General features: G+C 45.2%; 1 protein-coding gene across 3 annotated transcripts in view; it reads right to left on the bottom strand.

Moving 5' to 3' along the window:
* LOC126259302 (protein slit) overlaps positions 1–19,337 on the bottom strand; it is an 839,566-nt gene that overhangs the window by 99,531 nt on the left and 720,698 nt on the right. For all 3 annotated transcript variants that reach the window (XM_049955969.1, XM_049955971.1, XM_049955970.1), the window contains exon 6: positions 6,194–6,426. In XM_049955969.1, the coding sequence (XP_049811926.1) occupies positions 6,194–6,426 (233 nt within the window). The remainder of the gene's footprint in view (positions 1–6,193; positions 6,427–19,337) is intronic.

Here is a 19,337-nt window from a genome sequence, read left to right as displayed (position 1 = left end):
TTGGTGGGCGAATGGCTATGATCTCTAAGTGACTGACAAGGGCCCGCATCTCGTGGTCGTGCGGCAGCGTTCTCGCTTCCCACGCCCGGGTTCCCGGGTTCGATTCCCGGCGGGGTCAGGGATTTTCTCTGCCTCATGATGGCTGGGTGTTGTGTGATGTCCTTAGGTTAGTTAGGTTTAAGTAGTTCTAAGTTCTAGGGGACTGATGACCATAGATGTTAAGTCCCATAGTGCTCAGAGCCATTTGAACCATTTTTTTGACTGACAAGGTTGACGCTGAAAAGCACTGGAAAAATTCTGAGTATGACAGCCTCAGCTGGTAGGAAACTGGTCTAGGGACGTCAGTGGAATAATTACAATTTTTTGTTCAATTTAAGGGAATCGCTGAGCAACTCATGTACAATTTTTTTGATAACAATGAAGTATTAAATCCTTCTAATGTTTTTACAATAGCGTTTTTATCACCCAGCTAGAGATCACAGCTTCACCGTCAAAACTTCATTTTCCGGAACGAGTTTTCTCTCTGAAGTGGAGTCCGCACTGATTTGAAACCTACTGGCGCATTAAAACTGTGCACACGAGCCTGCGACTTTTCTCGTCTACTTAGCTATCCCAGTACCATTCATGATATACCCCACAGATTTACTTACCTTACTCATCTATTACCTGCAAACATCACAGAAGTTTTCCCACATAAACTGTGGGAATAGCATTTGCGGAACAAATACTGTGGAGAAATGGCTCAGCTACAAACCTATGGCATTGTTTCTAGGTGTATTTTCACTCTGCAGCGGAGTCTCCACTGGTTTAGAATTTCCTGGCGGATTAAAACATCTAGAAGTACAGAGGCCAAATAATAACGCTGTTGAATAGGCAGATTTTCTTATTAAATTTTCCATTCATTCCATTGTCTCATTTTTGCCAACAATATTTCGGGTACCAGTTATGGTGCACATATAATATGAAGACGCTTACTGGTAAACCGAAACCATTTATATACACTCCTGGAAATGGAAAAAAGAACACATTGACACCGGTGTGTCAGACCCACCATACTTGCTCCGGACACTGCGAGAGGGCTGTACAAGCAATGATCACACGCACGGCACAGCGGACACACCAGGAACCGCGGTGTTGGCCGTCGAATGGCGCTAGCTGCGCAGCATTTGTGCACCGCCGCCGTCAGTGTCAGCCAGTTTGCCGTGGCATACGGAGCTCCATCGCAGTCTTTAACACTGGTAGCATGCCGCGACAGCGTGGACGTGAACCGTATGTGCAGTTGACGGACTTTGAGCGAGGGCGTATAGTGGGCATGCGGGAGGCCGGGTGGACGTACCGCCGAATTGCTCAACACGTGGGGCGTGAGGTCTCCACAGTACATCGATGCTGTCGCCAGTGGTCGGCGGAAGGTGCACGTGCCCGTCGACCTGGGACCGGACCGCAGCGACGCACGGATGCACGCCAAGACCGTAGGATCCTACGCAGTGCCGTAGGGGACCGCACCGCCACTTCCCAGCAAATTAGGGACACTGTTGCTCCTGGGGTATCGGCGAGGACCATTCGCAACGGTCTCCATGAAGCTGGGCTACGGTCCCGCACACCGTTGGGCCGTCTTCCGCTCACGCCCCAACATCGTGCAGCCCGCCTCCAGTGGTGTCGCGACAGGCGTGAATGGAGGGACGAATGGAGACGTGTCGTCTTCAGCGATGAGAGTCGCTTCTGCCTTGGTGCCAATGATGGTCGTATGCGTGTTTGGCGCCGTGCAGGTGAGCACCACAATCAGGACTGCATACGACCGAGGCACACAGGGCCAACACCCGGCATCATGGTGTGGGGAGCGATCTCCTACACTGGCAGTACACCACTGGTGATCGTCGAGGAGACACTGAATAGTGCACGGTATATCCAAACCGTCATCGAACCCATCGTTCTACCATTCCTAGACCGGCAAGGGAACTTGCTGTTCCAACAGGACAATGCACGTCCGCATGTATCCCGTGCCACCCAACGTGCTCTAGAAGGTGTAAGTCAACTACCCTGGCCAGCAAGATCTCCGGATCTGTCCCCCATTGAGCATGTTTGGGACTGGATGAAGCGTCGTCTCACGCGGTCTGCACGTCCAGCACGAACGCTGGTCCAACTGAGGCGCCAGGTGGAAATGGCATGGCAAGCCGTTCCACAGGACTACATCCAGCATCTCTACGATCGTCTCCATGGGAGAATAGCAGCCTGCATTGCTGCGAAAGGTGGATATACACTAGTGCCGACATTGTGCATGCTCTGTTGCCTGTGTCTATGTGCCTGTGGTTCTGTCAGTGTGATCATGTGATGTATCTGACCCCAGGAATGTGTCAATAAAGTTTCCCCTTCCTGGGACAATGAATTCACGGTGTTCTTATTTCAATTTCCAGGAGTGTAGTTACAATTAAATTATATTGCGATCAAGACTATTAACATTTGTAATAAGAATAGTCACTCTGTGAACCACTAATGGCAAAATGGTGCGTAATTGAGAAAAATGGCCACACTAATGGTACGGAAAAGGTGTCAAGGCGTTTACCCCAACTAGAATTAGTTCAATATGAGACACGTAATACTACAGGTCATACTGACTTTTAAATAGTTTTGTGTACTGGACTGTCATCCATTTTCTATCCCTTTGTAACGCTTTTTGAATTACTTAATTCACGTTATTTAAAACTGTTACGTTATATTTGGCCTAATACAAAAATCCGATTGTAACCGGTCTGCTCTAGCCACTTGTTACTGATTCATCAATAAGTCTAGAAAATATGTCCGAAAATTAGAACAATCAACAAGGGATGCTGTTGCGATGGCACTGCCCACATTACCCAGCTAGGGAGCGAAAGTGGCCACTGTGTAAGACTCCAGAAAAAAGATTATACGAGGGGCGTTCAGAAAGTAAGCTCCGATCGGTCGCGAAATGGAAACGACTATGAAAATCCGATAAAGATTTGCACAGATGTGTTGGGTAGTGTCTCTAGTATAACCCCAGTTAGCATCACGTCGCTCTTCTCATTTCTGAGCTCGCAGTGAGTGCGTAAAGATGTCTAGAAAATAGTGTCTGCCGCCAAGTACGAGGGCCTGGTGAGAAATTTCGCCTGAAGCTATGCAGCTAACATTACATAACTATCGTGCTGTTTCTTCTTCAAGACAATTCTCAGCCGCATTCTGCAGGGGCAATGAAGATGCTCCTGCATCGTTTTCAAATGGAAATGTGAGATTACCCACAATACAGTCCGCAATTGTCTCCCCCTGAGTTTCATCTCTGGTCACATGAACCGCTGTCTTTGAAGACAACATTTTGACACAGACAACGAGGTGTAGGCCAGCGTGGAGAATTGGCGGAAAGCACTGGCGGCTGCCTTCTATGATGAGGCTATTGAAAAGTTGGTACAACGCTATGACAAAAGTCTAAGTCAGAACGGCGACTACGTAGAGAAGTAGCTGAAAGGTGTAGCTAATTGTTACAAGTAAAACATTTCTGATGTTCACTGTGGTTTCAATTTGGCAATCAATCGGAGCTTACTTTCTGAACAGGTCTCGTAGTTTATATATGCTATTTTCTTTTTGACCAAAAAATATTTGGTGTGGTACCTTATACTATGTAGATTCAAAACGTGTAAAAGGTAGTCTTCTATCAACAACCACGGTTCGCTGAAAATTCAGTTTCGCTTAGAGGAACCGCTTTACCGCACCTTCCCTTACTCTAAGGAAAACTATCATATAATCCTGTCCATGAGTGATCAACAAATTTTAGATATGTTAATTTTATTAATATATTTAATACTGGTGGTATTACCATAAGTTTTAAAACTTATGTAAGCTAAAGAAAAGAAAACTGAGGCTCTGTTAGGTGACGACCCATATGGCTTTAGGAAAGTGATTTGCACTTGATAATGAAAGCAAGCCAACAAAATCAAGGTACGTTCTAGCATTTGACGACCTAGAAACAGCATTCGACGATGTGAAATGGTGAAAGGTGTTCGAAATTCTAAACAAAAATGCGAGTAAACTATATACATTTTGAACAAGAACGAAGAGCAAACGATAATAATGCGGACGAAGAACGAAGTGCCCACATTAAAAAGAATGCCAGACAAGGATACAGTCTTTCGACTCTCAATCTACACATCGAAGAAGCAATGACGGAAATAGGAAAGATTCAAGACTGGGATTAAAATTCAGGGAGAAGAATATCAGCACTAAGATGCGCTGTCGACATTATTGTCGTCAGTGAAAGCGAAGAATTACATGTCGCTTTGAATGCAATGAACAGTCTAAAGAGTACAGAATATGGATCGAGACTAACTGAATAAAGATGAAAAAAATGAGGACGAGCAGAAATGAGATTAGCGATAAACTTAACATTTGTGACCATGGAGTAGACGAGGTGAAGGTTTTCTGCTATGCTGTAGGCAAAACAACATACGTCAAAGCAAGGAGGACATAAAAGAACAGACCAGCAGAGACAAAGAGGGCATTCCTGGACAAGACAAACCGACTAGTCCCACACAATGGACTTAATTTGAGGAGGACCTTTCTTATGTCTTAAGGATAGCATCGCACACTGGAACCGGAGAAGAAATCGCGTGAGGAGGCGCATTCGGGAGAATGACGGTTCAAACTCGCATCTGGGCATTTTGATTTAGCTTTTACCTGCTTTCCCTAACACGCTTCAGGCAAATGCCGGTATGGTTCCTTTGAAAAGGCACGGCCGACTTCCTTCCCCATCCTTCCCTAATCCAATGAGACCAATAACGTCGCTGTTTGGTCCCCTCCTCCCCAAATCAACCAACCAAAAAACCAACCAAACGGAGAAGAAGAGATCGAAGCATTTGAGATATATAAATCCGCGCCGATAGCTGAGTGGTCAGCGCGGCGGTCTGTCACGCCAAGGGGCCCGGGTTCGATTCCCGGCTGGGTCGGAGATTTTCTCCCATCAGGGACTGGGTGTTGTGTTGTCCTCATTATCATTTCATCATCACCAGTGGTAGGCAACGGGAAACCACCACTGGAATCACTTCCCTAGACGCTCATGCGGTGGACCTCTCTGATGAGGCTTCCCCCATGACAAGACCTGCCGTAAGGCAGCACACACAAAAAAAGAGATATATGAAGATGGTATCTGTTGCTTCGGACATATATATTCGGACATGTCCGGAAGATCGGATACCATTGGTGATCTTGCAGTTCTCTAAGAATGAAATTACAATGAAATCTAAACCTGTAGCTGCTTACAGGCGTTGATTAATATCAACGGGGACAGTTGAAAATGTGTGTCCAGAGCGGGACTCGAACCCGGGATCTGCTGCTTACATGGCAGACACTCTATCCGTCTGAGCCACCGAGGACACAGTCCAAAAGAATAGATACCATCTCCATATAGATAAGGCTTACCAGTCAATGATCTTCTTCAGTGCGGATGCACTCACATTGCCCGAAGCTTTACGATAGTCGGTAGATTAGCTGCCGCGAGTAATGAGTATAGTGGGCAGGGGCACGTCAGATGTAGTGTGTGGACAGTAAGCTGGGAATGTGGGTCTTACGGGGAGCGTGCCAGAGATAAGTCCATGCAGTTGCACTATCCTCTGTGTCCTTAGTGGCTCAGACGTATAGAGCGTCTGCCATGTAAGCAGGAGATCCCGGGTTCGAGTCCCGGTCGGGTGCACACATTTTCAATTGCCCTGTTGATATTCATCAACGCCTGTAAGCAGCTAAATGTCTGGATTTCATTGTAATTTCATTTGAGATATGGTCCTATAGAAGGATGCAAAAAATTTGGTGGGGCGATAAGATACGAAATGAAGAGATTCTCAACAGAATCGATGAAGAAGGCAACATAGGGAAAACACAGACAAGAGGAAGGCATATTATGATAGGATGTGTGTTAATACGTCAGGGAATAACTTCCATGGTACTAAAAGTAATTGTAGAGGCTAAAAATTGCAGGAGAAATCTAGGAATATATCCAGCAGTTGGGGGGAAGTGACATTATGTGAGGAGTTAGTGGCAGCCCATATCAGAAACCAGTCAAAAAACTGTTGAAAAAGAATGCAAAAACGTTCAGTCAATGTGTTCATCGCATAACGCTTTCCATTTTCTAGTGTGTGAGTGACAACTTTCGGATTGGAGCTAACGACTAGGAAAACTATGGCAGCACAGTACTGACCAGAGCACTTGAAGTCGTGGTCGTGTAGCGTGGCGATGGCGTGGCCCTTGACCTGGTTGGGCGAGAAGCAGCGGGCGTGCACGGCGAGGCGCGGTGCGCGCCGCAGGAAACGAGCCAGCCACGAAAGGTGGCAGTCGCAGTGCAGCATGTTGTCCGCCAGTCGCAGCGTGCGCAGCCGTGACAGCTCACCAAGCGTCGCACTCAGCGACGTCAAGTTGTTGCTGTGCAGCGTCCTGCCAACATAACAAAATAAAATACTAAGTTGTGGGTCAACCATGACAGGTGGTACTCACATTGTGAAGCATATTGTTTGCACATGTAGGTGCGACAGCTCACTCAGGCTGCACGCAGCGACGTCAGGTTGTTGCTATGCAGCATACTGCCAACACAAAAATATAAAACACTGTGTCTAGGGCCAGCCATGACAGGTGGCAGTCGCAGTGGAGCATGTTGTCTGCCAGCCAAAGCGTGTGCAGCCGCGACATCTCACTCATCGCCGCACTCAGTGACGTGAGGTTGTTGCTGTGCAGCATCCTGCCAACACAACAAAATAATACATAGTGACGCGGGACAGTCACGACAGGTGGCAGTCGCAGTGAAGTATGTCTCCCGTCAGCCACAGTGTGTGGAGCCGTGACAGCTCACCCAGTGACCCACTCAGTGACACGAGGTTGTTGCTGTTCTGCCAACACAACAAAATAATACATAGTGACGCGGGACAGTCGCGACAGGTGGCAGTCGCAGTGAAGAATGTTTTCCGTCAGCCGCAGTGTGCGCAGCCATGACAGCTCACCCAGTGACCCACTCAGTGACATGAGGTTGTTGCTGTCCTGCCAACACAACAAAATAACACATAGTGACACGGGACAGTCGCGACAGGTGGCAGTCGCAGTGAAGTATGTTTTCCGTCAGCCACAGTGTGTGCAGCCGTGACAGCTCACCCAGTCCCCCACTCAGCAACATGAGGTGGTTGCTGTCCTGCCAACACAACAAAATAATACATGGTGGCGCGGGTCAGTCACGACAGGTGGCAGTCGCAGTGAAGCATGTTCTCTGTCAGCCACAGTGAGTGCAGCCGCGAGAGCTCACCCAGCGCCACACTCAGTGACGTCAAGTTGTTGCTGTGCAGCGCCCTGCCAACACAACAAAATAAAACAATAAGGTGCGGACTAGCACGACAGGCTGCACTTGCAGTGCAGCATGTTGTCCGCCAGTTGCAGTGTGTGCAACAACAACAGCTCCCAAGCACTGCACTAGCAATCTCAGGATGCTGCTATGCAGTGTCCTACCAACACGACAAAACAAAAGATTGAGGCATGGGCCAGCCACGACTGGTGGCACTTGCAGCACAGCATGTTTTCCACACTGCAGCATGCACGGCTGTGACAGGACACCCAGTGTTGTTATCAGTGTTATATCATTGTTAGTGTGCAGCTTCCTAACAACATACAAAAACACTGAGCAGACGTTTCAAATCAGCAAGTGATATTATAATTAATGGCAAGTCTTTCCAGACTTATCTAGTGCTGTGATTCTTCAGGCCTTCCCAGCGAAGCATTGCCATGTTGAATAATCAGGTTTCTGCAGTTTATTCGCGCAAGAAAGACGCGAATAACCGGCAAAAACCCGATTGTTCAACACATATATAAATCTTTTGACATGGCATATATTTTGAAAAATGTCTAAAAATTTATTCTTCCACACACAAAATGTCTTTTGTTTCCAGAATATTTCTAAAACCTTTCATTTACAAAAAAATATTGCTTTATTCTGAACTGTCTTAAACCTTAAAAGCAGAAATCCTAGTACCTCTAATTTGATTCACCGAATGTTCTGGATGCTTCTAGAATAACATAGCAGTCCATAATTACGAAAGTATTGCTGGTGCAGAATTTTGTGCACAAACTGACGTCCCGATTACGCTCCATAAATGTTCGATGGGATTTATGTCAGGTGATCTGTGTGGCCAAATCATTCGCTCGAATTCTCCACAATGTTCTTCAACCAATTGCCAACAATAGTGGCCTGGCGATATGGCAAATAGTCATGAAAGGCTGCAAATGGTCTCTAAGTAGCCGAAAACAACCATTTCCAACTATTTGTGGTTCAATTCGATCTGAAGTCCCAGTACATTCCATATAACACAGCCCACACCATTAAGCAGCTACCGCCAGCTTGTGCAGAGCCGCGTTGACAACTTGGGTACGTGGCTCTGTGGCGTCTGCGCCACACTCTAACGCTACGGTCAACTCTTTATCAGCTGAAATTGGGACTCATCTGACCATGTCACAGTTTTCCAGTATCTAGTATTCAACCGATATGGTCACGAGCCCAGGTTAGGCGCTGCAGGCGATGTCGTGCTGTTAGCAAAGCCACTCGAATCTGTCGTCTGCTGCCACAGGCCATTAACGCCAAATTTCACTGCACTGTCCCAACGGATACGTTCGTCATACGTCCCACATTGATTTCTGTGGTTGTTTCGTGCGGTGTTGCTTATATGTTAGCACTGAAAACTCTACGTAAACACCGTTGCTCTCGGTCGTTAAGTGAAAGCCATCGTCACTGCGTTGTCCGTGGTGAGAGGTAACGCCTGTAATTTGGTATTCTCGACGGACTCTTTGCACTGTGCATCTCGAAATATTGAACTCCATAACGATTTCCGAAATGGAATGTCCCATGTGTCTAACTCCAACTACCATTCCGCACTCGAAGTCTGTTAATTCTCGTCGTGCGTCGATAATCACATTAGAAATCATTTGAAATGAATAATCCGAGTACAAATGACAGCTCAGTCGATGCACTGCCCTTTTACACCTCGTGTACGCGAGAATACCGCCATTACATAGCTGTCCCATGACTTTTGTCTCCTGAGTGCAGGGTGACACTCTGTATATGAAAATGTTTCCGTTTCTGAAAGTGCGTTAAGTGGGAATAAAAGTATTTATATGAAGATAATAACATCTTAATTGAGTACTGTCTGAAGTGACACCCAGGACCATATTTATTTTCAGCAAGGTTGTGTACTGGAAACGACGCCTGGAATCTGACGCCAACTGCAAGTTAAGTAATATTATCAGTATGTAATGCCTGCCCTTTACAACTTTACTACAAATATTGCAGTAATAGGATACTACCCTAGACTGCAGTAAGACTGAAATTTTAATATGTGGAGATAGCTAAGGGGGAGTATTACAGGCTGCACCGCTGCTGGCACACCTCTCTCTGCTGTCACATCAAGGGAAGCCTACAGGTGCCCCAGACGTCCCCACACTGTCCGAGTGTGTACTTGAATTGCCACAAACACGCTGATTTCCTGACTCGCGGTGCCCGAGGTGTCTGCGTCATGCACATATCCGAGCGAAAAATGTGTCTGTCCTCTGGGACACTAGTCACGTGGGGCCGTTGAGTTTCTCCGTGGCGTTGAGTGCGACTCTCCTGAAACCATAGATTCTGTGTTCGCATGATAGTAGTGGGACCTCTATAAAGGGGAGCACGCAACCATAAACTATGGTCGAGATCACGATCCTGCTACTCGAATACCAACACCTGCTGGTTTCTCTTTCTCCTCGTTGCAAGAGAATACCACGAACTTCGCAGATACAGACTACATTTAAATGAAGAGTGAAATTTTCACTCTACAGTGGAATGTGTGCTGATATGAAACTTCCTGGCAGATTAAAACTGTGTGCCGGACCGTGACTCGAACTCAGGACCTATGCTTTTCGCGGGCAAGTGCTCTACCATATGAGCTACCAAATCAAGACTCACGACCCGTCCTCACAGCTTTCATTCTGGAAACGTCCTCCAGTGTCTCAGCTTTCATTCTGGAAACGTCCCCAAGGCTGTGGCAAAGCCACGTCTCCGCAATATCCTTTTTTCCAGGAGTGCTAGTTCTGCAAGGTTCGCAGGAGAGCTTCTGTGAAGTTTGGAAGCTAGGAGATGAGGTACTGGCGGAATTAAAGCTGTGAGGACGGGTAATGAGTCGTGCTTGGGTAGCTCAGATGGTAGAGCACTTTCCCGCGAAAGGAAAAGGTCCCGAGTTCGAATCTCGGCCCGGCACACAGCTTTAATCTGCCAGGAAGATAAGTATCAGAGCACTTTCCGCTGCAGAGGGAAAATTTCATTCTGGAAACGTCTCTCAGGCTGTGGCAAAGCCATATCTCCACAATATCCTTTCTTCCAGCAGTGCTAGCACTGCAAGGTTCGCAGGAGAGATTCTGTGAAGTTTGGAAGGTAGGCGACGAGGTACTGGCGGAATTAAAAGTGTGCGGACGGGTAATGCGTCGTGCTTGGGTAGCTCAGATGGTAGAGCACTTGCCCGCGAAAGGCAAAGGTCCCGAGTGCGAGTCTCGGTCCGGCATACAGTTTTAATCTGTCAGGAAGTTTTACATTTAATTGCACACTGTTACTTTCTGGCTCTTACCAACATAGGCACAAAATGTTTCAGCATCGCACACAGTATTGTTCTGCCTAGTTGATACCTTTCCAGGGTATGTCTGCTACTAAATCTACACTATGTCTTAGCGAAAGATGATTATTGTCTTCCTCAGCAAAAGGATACCGTAACAACACAAGAGAGGTGGAGAGGGTACACTTGTTACGTCACCTGTATTCATTGTCACCTAGTAAAGCAAAAATTCATTGGTGATTTTGCGTCCCTTCAGAACTGCTATGTTTTAAAAGAACAGTGGGTAATCACGTGATTATTTGGAGGCAAAATACTTCCCTTCCTTCTGGTTGGAAAAGAGTTTCCAAAACTCTGCCACCAGGGCATGACGAGGAATGGATGACTTGGAAATCTTTGAACAGACTGAGATAAGGAGTGGATAGATCAACATTTAATCTGGCAAGGTGGTGCTACAGTACACAAAACAATATTCAGTGTCGGCTGTGTCCAGGCTCCTGTACTGCAGTGGACCTCCATCAAGTGACAGAAAATGGACTGGAAGTGGCCAAATTTTGGTCAAAGACTGTATGACGTGTTAACTGTGCGTCTATGTAAGTTTATGACACGAGAATAATAATGTGATTTCTTTTATTTATCGAAGGGTTCATCGATGTGTGAACGAAAAGCCAGCAAAGACGTAAGCAGCTAGCGAAAGTAATACACAAGATACGGCGTCAATATAAAAGGTTCTGCTTTTCACTGGAGAAAGTTCGGAATCCACAAACTGGGAGATACCACAATGCAGAAATCCTTCCTTGGGCAACATCTACGAAGGCTAGGTGCAAAGCTTTAATTAGCACATCGAAAAAATAAAGTTGTGTAATTAATTTTTTGTTTGTATGCAGGTTTAGGTTTCCGTCTGCACCTCTAGCGAACAATGAAATTCCTGCGGCACAGTACCGTAGCAGACCGCTAGAGGAGAATGGCGAAGCCCTTTGATAAAGCGGAGTATTGTGCGGTAAGTCTTTTTCGCCGCTGAATAGGAACAACGCTGGAACACTTCATTCTGAGTCGGTGGAAGGATACAGCAAAACTCCACCGTCATAGCACACAGTGATCAAGTGCTGCAGTCGCTTTCAGTGTAAGCAAACCATTCTGAATGAAGAAGAACGAAGTGTCAGATCATCTCTCTGTGAAGAACCTGGAACCGCAAGAGAAATTTAGGCACTGCTGCTCAAGGACTAGCATATTACTATCGACGAGATAGTGGAAAAAGTGAAAATCAGGTATCGATATCTTTTACGTTTTGAATATTACAAAGTCTGCTGCCCACTGGGTTCCACGACAGTTCATACACATTCCAAAAAACCACTGAAGTATTGCGATGTATAAGGCCAATCCAGATGTCTTCTTCAGCCGCCTAATCAACATGGCCGAGGGCCGGGTTCATGACTGTCACCGATACAAAGGAGCAAAGAAAGATGTGTATTTTGAGACAGTTAAGACGTGGTGGCAGCAGATTATACTCGTAACACGCAAACCGTTATAAAAGCATAGCATCTGACGAGGTTACGGAAGCCTGTCAAGAATAAAAGTCGCAGACAGAGGTCCAAGGGCGCATGTTTGCTCCACTACAACGCCAACATTCATTTTCCACAGGGCACTGTCATTCATGCTACTTCTTTGGGCTATCAAATTTTGTCTCACCCCTTCGTATTTTCGTGATGACAAAGATTTGTTCCTCTTATCTTTGGCTGAAGAGAGCACTGCACACAGGTTATTTTCGAGGTTGAACTTTTCCTAACGAACCACAATGGAGATGTCTACTACTAAGATCTCCATCAAGTCATCAAAAGTTGCCAAAATGTGTCACATTGAAGGGTGAATATACGAAGTAGGAATGAAACCATCGTTAAGGTTCGCGATCTAAGATTTATTTCATGACTATCTCTCGTATTATTCTCAACAATAGGTATCAGTTGAATTAGTGCATACAGATCGGTATGCACAGCACGAGCCCCAATTGACAGCAATTCATAATGTGTTAACAACAGCTAATTAAATGAAAACGTTTCAATATAACACGTTTTCAAAATGGATTAAAAAGTGTAAAATAATTTCTCCCAGCCTCATATAAGTAGGTAGTGCTAAAAATATGTGCTCGTAAACTTTTAATATTTATGACAATACTTATACAATTTAAAACAAAAACGTTGGCTCATGCAATACATAATTGATGCATGAGTCACCTAAATCACTAATTATTTTATTGCACTGTAAATGATATGAACTTTGCGCGATTTTTCTCAACGACAGCTACTCTCTACACTGCTTACTGCTATCCACTGCGCTCCTCATTTATCGTTTCAAATTTTACAAGTATTGTAATAGCTATTAAAAATTCACAAGCACAAATTTTCAGGACTATCAGCATAACATTAGGAATGTGTATCGGCTAGAAGAAATTATTTTATACTTTTTAGTCTTTTTATAAACGTGTTATATTAAGAAAGTTATTTATTTAAATAATTACTTTCTGCTCTTTAGTTTGTGTGTGTGAATTTTTAAATCGATTTCATTTTGATGAGAATACAACAAAGCCTTGTGGTAAATTTCATGCTGATTTCAGTTTCTCCTCACCTGAGTCAACCAAAGTATTGCTTTCTCTACACATATCTCGTGAAAAAACCGTGAAGATAAAAGTTAGAGAGATTCAAGCTCTCACAGACGCTTACCATCAATCGTATTTTCCACGGAACATTCGCGACTGGAACAGGAAAAGCTGGAAATAACAGTGTAACATAAAGTACCCTCCGCCATACTTCAGACTAGTTAATACTGCACTGTCATCCAGTTCCGTAGAGCGTTTCAGTTCTCTAGCTCATTGGGAATTTAGTTTAAAGCAACTACAAAATCCGTACCAATTGTAAAATCTGTACTGAAGAGACGATTAAACGATGTAATAAAAGCATGTTAAGACACTTCAATTTTTCTCCGTCGGCGAGTCCCGATGCAAAAAATTATATCCTCTGCGAAAATAAACGAATAGTAAAAGTACACAGTTTTCATGATAAGTAACACACCTATTTACATTAACTAAGTAAGCACTTAATTTAAATCGAAAATGCGTTGATCGCCGGGAAAGTCAAACTGTAATTTCTGGGATGATTCTTACCTCTCATCCCTTCATCATTCCTGCTACAAAGTGCAAAAAGCTTCTCCATACAGCTGCTTTCACGCCAGTGAAACCGATGGCGAATTACCCGAAAGGCATCTGCATGACGAGAGCAGGGACAGAGCCCGTAATTGTTAGCCCATCCTGCAAATTTTGGACGAAAACAGTAAGGAAACAGAACGCGGTGCAGCTTTCCTCTTAGCGCGATGTTGCCGCCGCTCGTTACGGAACAAAAGATTCGCGCTCCGGCGATTGCTATTTTTTCTCGTTATTCATATGGCTACAATGCGTAATGGGCGGGCGAGATATTGTTTTAAAAAGGCAGAACAAAGCGCTCGTCGGAGAAAGAGAGAAAAAAAATCTCTTTGTGCTTCCAGAGCGCCGCTGCGTTTGCGCCACATGCTCGGCGTCACGAATTTCCACCCGTTGTCCGAATAGCTTTATTTGTTTACACTCGTGTGTTGTTATATACAGCACAGCGGGACAGTGGCTCTAGCTGCAAAATTAAAATTTTCGTTGTCATGTCTGAAATAGGAAAGTGTTCCACCATGCAGGAACTCTATTTCTCTTATGGTTTGAATCGGTACATCTTAAAGGACGCCGGGATGGGAAGCATGGCCCTTTTGGCGAGAAAAGAAATATTAGGTCCTACTGGTATATCTTAGCTCGCTCAAGCACAAACATTAAATGAAAACCAGCCCTTAATGTAGCTCCAGCCGAGTCGATACGTGGAAGTTACGACAATTGAAGATTACATCTCGAGTAAACTTCGCTTCAGTCAAAACATCGATAACACTGCATTCTACAAAAATACCTTCCAAACTTCTGTAAAGTTTGGAAGGTAGGAGACGAGATACTGGCAGAAGTAAAGCTGTGAGGACCGGGCGTGAGTCGTGCTTCGGTAGCTCAGATGGTAGAGCACTTGCTCGCGAAAGGTAAAGGTCTTGAGTTCGAGTCTCGGTCGGGCACACAGTTTTAATCTGCCACGAAGTTTCAAAAATTCAGCATGTTAGCTAAATTTCATACGCAGCAACATATGGTGTAATACGCACCAAACGCAACATCATAGCGACCCCTAATTTTCGTTGCAAACTTTTTGAATTTTGCATAGTGTCTTACTAAAATGTGTACATCACAGTAAGAATGGTGATTAGCGAGGTGATGGGCACTTCGTCACGAAGCTGACACATAACGCTACAAGGGGCAAAAATCATATATTTTCAGAGAATAGTTTCTGTAAAATCGTTTGAGAAAGATAAGAGGTTGCGCGCGCTTCGGTTCAGTCAGCGCAGAGCGTCGCCAGTCGGCGCGTGCGAAGTACGGTGTACGCGTCGCAATATGCGCTGCACCCGCGCGACCCGTGCGGCACGTGCGTGTCGCGCTGTAGTGTCGTGTCACGTCACACGTGCTATACGCTTCTCAATTTGCGCCCAGCCTTAAGGGTGCCACGGATGACGGATGACAAGGCTCGCCAGAGCGTCACCCCTGGTCAGGCAATGCCGGGGGGGGGGGGGGGGGGTGAGACATATTGGTATCTCATCGCTCTCCAGGGCATCTCCAGACACGTCTTAGCTGGACACCGGGGACCAATTCGAAGCGGGATTCGCCACTGAAGAGAATTCTACTGCAGTTGATGATATTCCAGCCTGAAGAAATGCGGAAGCATGCCTTCAACGTACCCCTGCAGCGCCGCGCCTAACAGCGCGGCAACCTGGCGTGCGGCTGTGCCACGCGTGACAGCCGCTCTCTGGGCGCGGGCAAGTGGCCCCTTCCGAGAAGCGTGCGCCATTTGTCTCCATCCGTGGTTGCTCGCTGCGGCTCGCTGATAAATTCTCCGCCGCCCGCAAAGTGATGGATCGCAGGCCCGGCATTTATAAAGTTTACACGCCGCGCCTAACGCAATCTGCTGGCCGGCCCAAAACTTTTAAACGAAGTTTAACGACGAGGAACCGTGCCATCACTTTCGCTTGCTATCACAATTAACCTTTTCGTGGTGGATGTGACACGTATTTCCCACGAAAGTAATATACAGGTTTGAGTGCTGGATCATGTTCCATATCTGTCTTATACCCTATATAAGCTTTTCAAACTTGGTAAAAATCACTACGGGTATACAGGTTGTCCCTAAAGAAACGGTCAGTATTTAGTTTTATGAACGGAACTTTCAGTCGAAGCAAAAAAGGCTAGTAAATACTGGCTCTAAAATGCAAACCTTAAGAGCTATGAGTACTTCTTCATTTTCTATACTGTAAAACAAATGTCTTCTACTACTACTATTTGGATAAACAAGAAAAAGATGTCCAGTACACTTTAGCTCTAAAAGGCATATCTTAAGAGCTATGAGGAATCGTTCATCATCGCTGCAGTGAAACCCATCTCTTCTACTGAACAAATGTTCCTACATATCAGAGTTTACTAGGCAACTTTTTCTGGTTTTGGTCCATACTACCTCCGCACAAAATCTGGAAGGCAAAGAGATTGCAGCAGAAAAGATTTGTTACACGGTACCGAAGATGGCGAAGTGCTCATATCCCTTAAGGTAAGCATTTTAGAGTCCATATTTACTCGTTTTTCTTTTCTCTGAATTATCGGTTCTATCGTATCCCTGAATACTCTACATTCCTCCTGTGACACCCTGTACGAGAAGGAGGAGATTAATGTTTAACGCCCCGTCTACGACGAGATAATTAGAGTCGGGACACAAACTCGGATTAGGGAACGATCGAGAAAGAAAGCGGCCGTGTGAGCCGGATCGCTAATCGCTATCAGCTATGGGCTAGATTATGTTTCCTATTTACGGCTAGTGATCTTTGTTCAAAAATGGCTCTGAGCACTATGGGACTTAACAGCTGAGGTCATCAGTCTCCTAGAACTTAGAACTACTTAAACCTAACTAACGTAAGGATATCACACACATCCATGCCCGAGGCAGGATTCAAACCTGCGACCGTAGCGGTCTTGCGGTTCCAGACTGAAGCGCCTAGAACCGCTCGGCCACTCCGGCCGGCTAGTAATCTTTGTCAGAGAGGTTAGAGAGCACAGTGGGCGAGTCTTCGGAGGGGTGTGCAGTAGAGGGTGGCGCCTTGGTTGTCAATGCGAACTGTCAAGCAGTGAGTTCTGGATTGGCTTGGCACGTGATAGCGTGTAGGTTGCACGGTGTGTGCTTTTAGCAAGAAGTAGTGGCCTGTATGACGAAGTAGACACGACCGGCCTTGCCGGAGGGTACAGTGCGCCGTACGCTGTTGCTTATGGAGGTTTCAGCACGGTCCGTTTGCACGGTGCAACGTGCTAGTTGCAACCTGTAAGGAATTATGGAATGACGGATTCGGTGTTTTTCTGAGACGCACAGACGGGATTCGTTAGAGGCTATCCATTCCGGTTTTGCTAGATCAGCATTGAAATCAGCAGCCTTTTGCCACGGAGAGCATAATTATTATTTGCTACTGCAGAGTGTGTGGTACCTCCTCGAGATTCTTCCGCTATTGCCAGCCGTTCTAATAAGTTACACTTTGTATTGCCTGACTGTACGTGATGATCTGACGTCTGTGTCGGCTGAATCTGCTCCTCCCTATATTAAGATTTTTTATGGTTTCATTAGTAACTTCATGAGAGAGTGTTTGCTGTGTACGATTTATCAGGCGTGCTGGTATCTCACGAGTGTTTGTTTAAATGGCGGCTGGGGCCGCGGACTTATATTTCAGTAACAAAATGTCTCATTGCGGCGCCAACTTATTGACGCGGGACCAGCATTATTCAGTTTAAGTTCTCATTTCTGTTATTATTGTATTTAATTGTCAGTACCAGCTGGTAATTGAATGTTTTAGTTTGTTGTAGAATTGTGGACACTACCACTCTAAACCGGTCGTTTGCGAGCCGTCTGTAGTGTAACGGCCAGTCATGTATGAGCGTAATGTACAGAAGTTCGCACTAATTTAGAGTTGAGAACCAAATTCAGTTATTTTATTTCCAACTGTACTTATCATCTGTGGAAATTTTAAAGTCTACCTATTACTGTGATTCCTCTGCTAAACCTTTTGTTTCTGTTTAAAGTGTCTTCTTAATTATTCAGTCAAATACCTTGTCGTCAAATAGCATGTGTTTAAGATAGCCTTTCACGCCTGCTTCAAAAATAACTTTTCAAGTGCTAGTTAATTATTGAGTTTTTAATATTATCTCTTTAATTAGCCCTTCAGGCATCATTTGTTGTAGTTGCTATTTCTTAAAATCAGCCTTTCAGGCGTTAGTGGTTGCAGTCTGCTCTTTGTTGTTGGAATCAGCTCTTCAGGCGTTATTGGTTGTTAGTTGCAATTTTTTATGATAGCCCTTCAGGCGTTATTGGTTGTGGCAGTGGCAATTTTTTAAATCAGCCCTTCAGGCGCTGTTGGTTGTTGTTTGTTGTTCCTTAAAATCAGCCCTTCTGGCGTTTTGCTTTGGGAACTTGTTGTATTTCCTTCTTAGTTTGTTTTTTACATTAGCCCTTCAGGCTGTGTGTGAAAAATTCTATCTGGCTAAGTTGTTACCAGAGTTTTTAAAATACCTCATAAATTGTTAAATATCACTAGCTTGTACTGTCAAGGCTAACTAAATATTAAATAAAGTGCAAATGAACAAAAACCGGCCCAGTCTTTCCTTTGGTTACTTAATCCCGTGGCACTGGGGTGGATATCCGTCCGCTTCAATCACCGTGCTCTTTCGAAGGAAAGATTTAGGGAAATCACGGAAAACATGAATCAGGATGGCCGGATGCGGGTTTGAATCGTCGTCCTCCTGAATGCGAGTCCAGTGTGCTAACCACTGCGCTATCCTGCTCGGTGACACCCTGTAGAAGGCTTTCGTCGTTCAAGTAGGGTGGCGTATGTTTATGGTTGGAACAGTGAGTCTGTTTTTCGAAAATCAAATCAATTCATTTTCTGAAACTTCCTGGCAGATTAAAACTGTGTGCCGGACCGAGACTCGAGCTCGGGACCTTAACCTTTCGCGGGCAAGTGCTCCACCAACTGAGCTACCCAAACACGACTCACGCACCCTCCTCACAGCTTTAATTCCGCCAGTACCTCGTCTCCTACCTTCCAAACGTCAATCTGGAAATCATTTTCGGTTTCAAGAATTTCTGAAGAGAGTCATTCTGTTTCCTCATACCGGGTGGTTATAATTAAAGCTTCTTACAGAGGTCCAGTGTAGTTCCAATTTTGGTCACCAGATTCAAATCTGGCGCTATGAATGTAAAAAAAAGGTGCAAAATGACAGACAGAAATGTTTAGGAAAAGGATGAGGGCAGAAAAGGACACACGAGTGAGAAAGGCATAATGTTGATTTTATTATTAACCGTCACTTACACAATTTGTCTAGCTTGAGCACCGGAGATCTCGACGAGATGCTGCAACCGTAAAACGACGTAGTCAGCAGTTGCTGTACACTGGCCTTCAGATCAAAGAGAGGCTGAATTGTCTACATCTACATCTACATGACTACTCTGCAATTCACATTTAAGTGCTTGGCAGAGGGGTCATCGAACCACAATCATACTATCTCCCTACCATTCCACTCCCAAACAGCGCGCGGGAAAAACGAACACCTAAAAC

The sequence above is a fragment of the Schistocerca nitens genome, chromosome 5 (assembly GCF_023898315.1).
Source record: "Schistocerca nitens isolate TAMUIC-IGC-003100 chromosome 5, iqSchNite1.1, whole genome shotgun sequence".
Lineage (NCBI taxonomy): Eukaryota > Metazoa > Arthropoda > Insecta > Orthoptera > Acrididae > Schistocerca > Schistocerca nitens.
The sequence above is the reverse complement of the archived record's forward strand: the minus strand, read 5'-3'. Positions and strand labels throughout refer to the sequence as shown.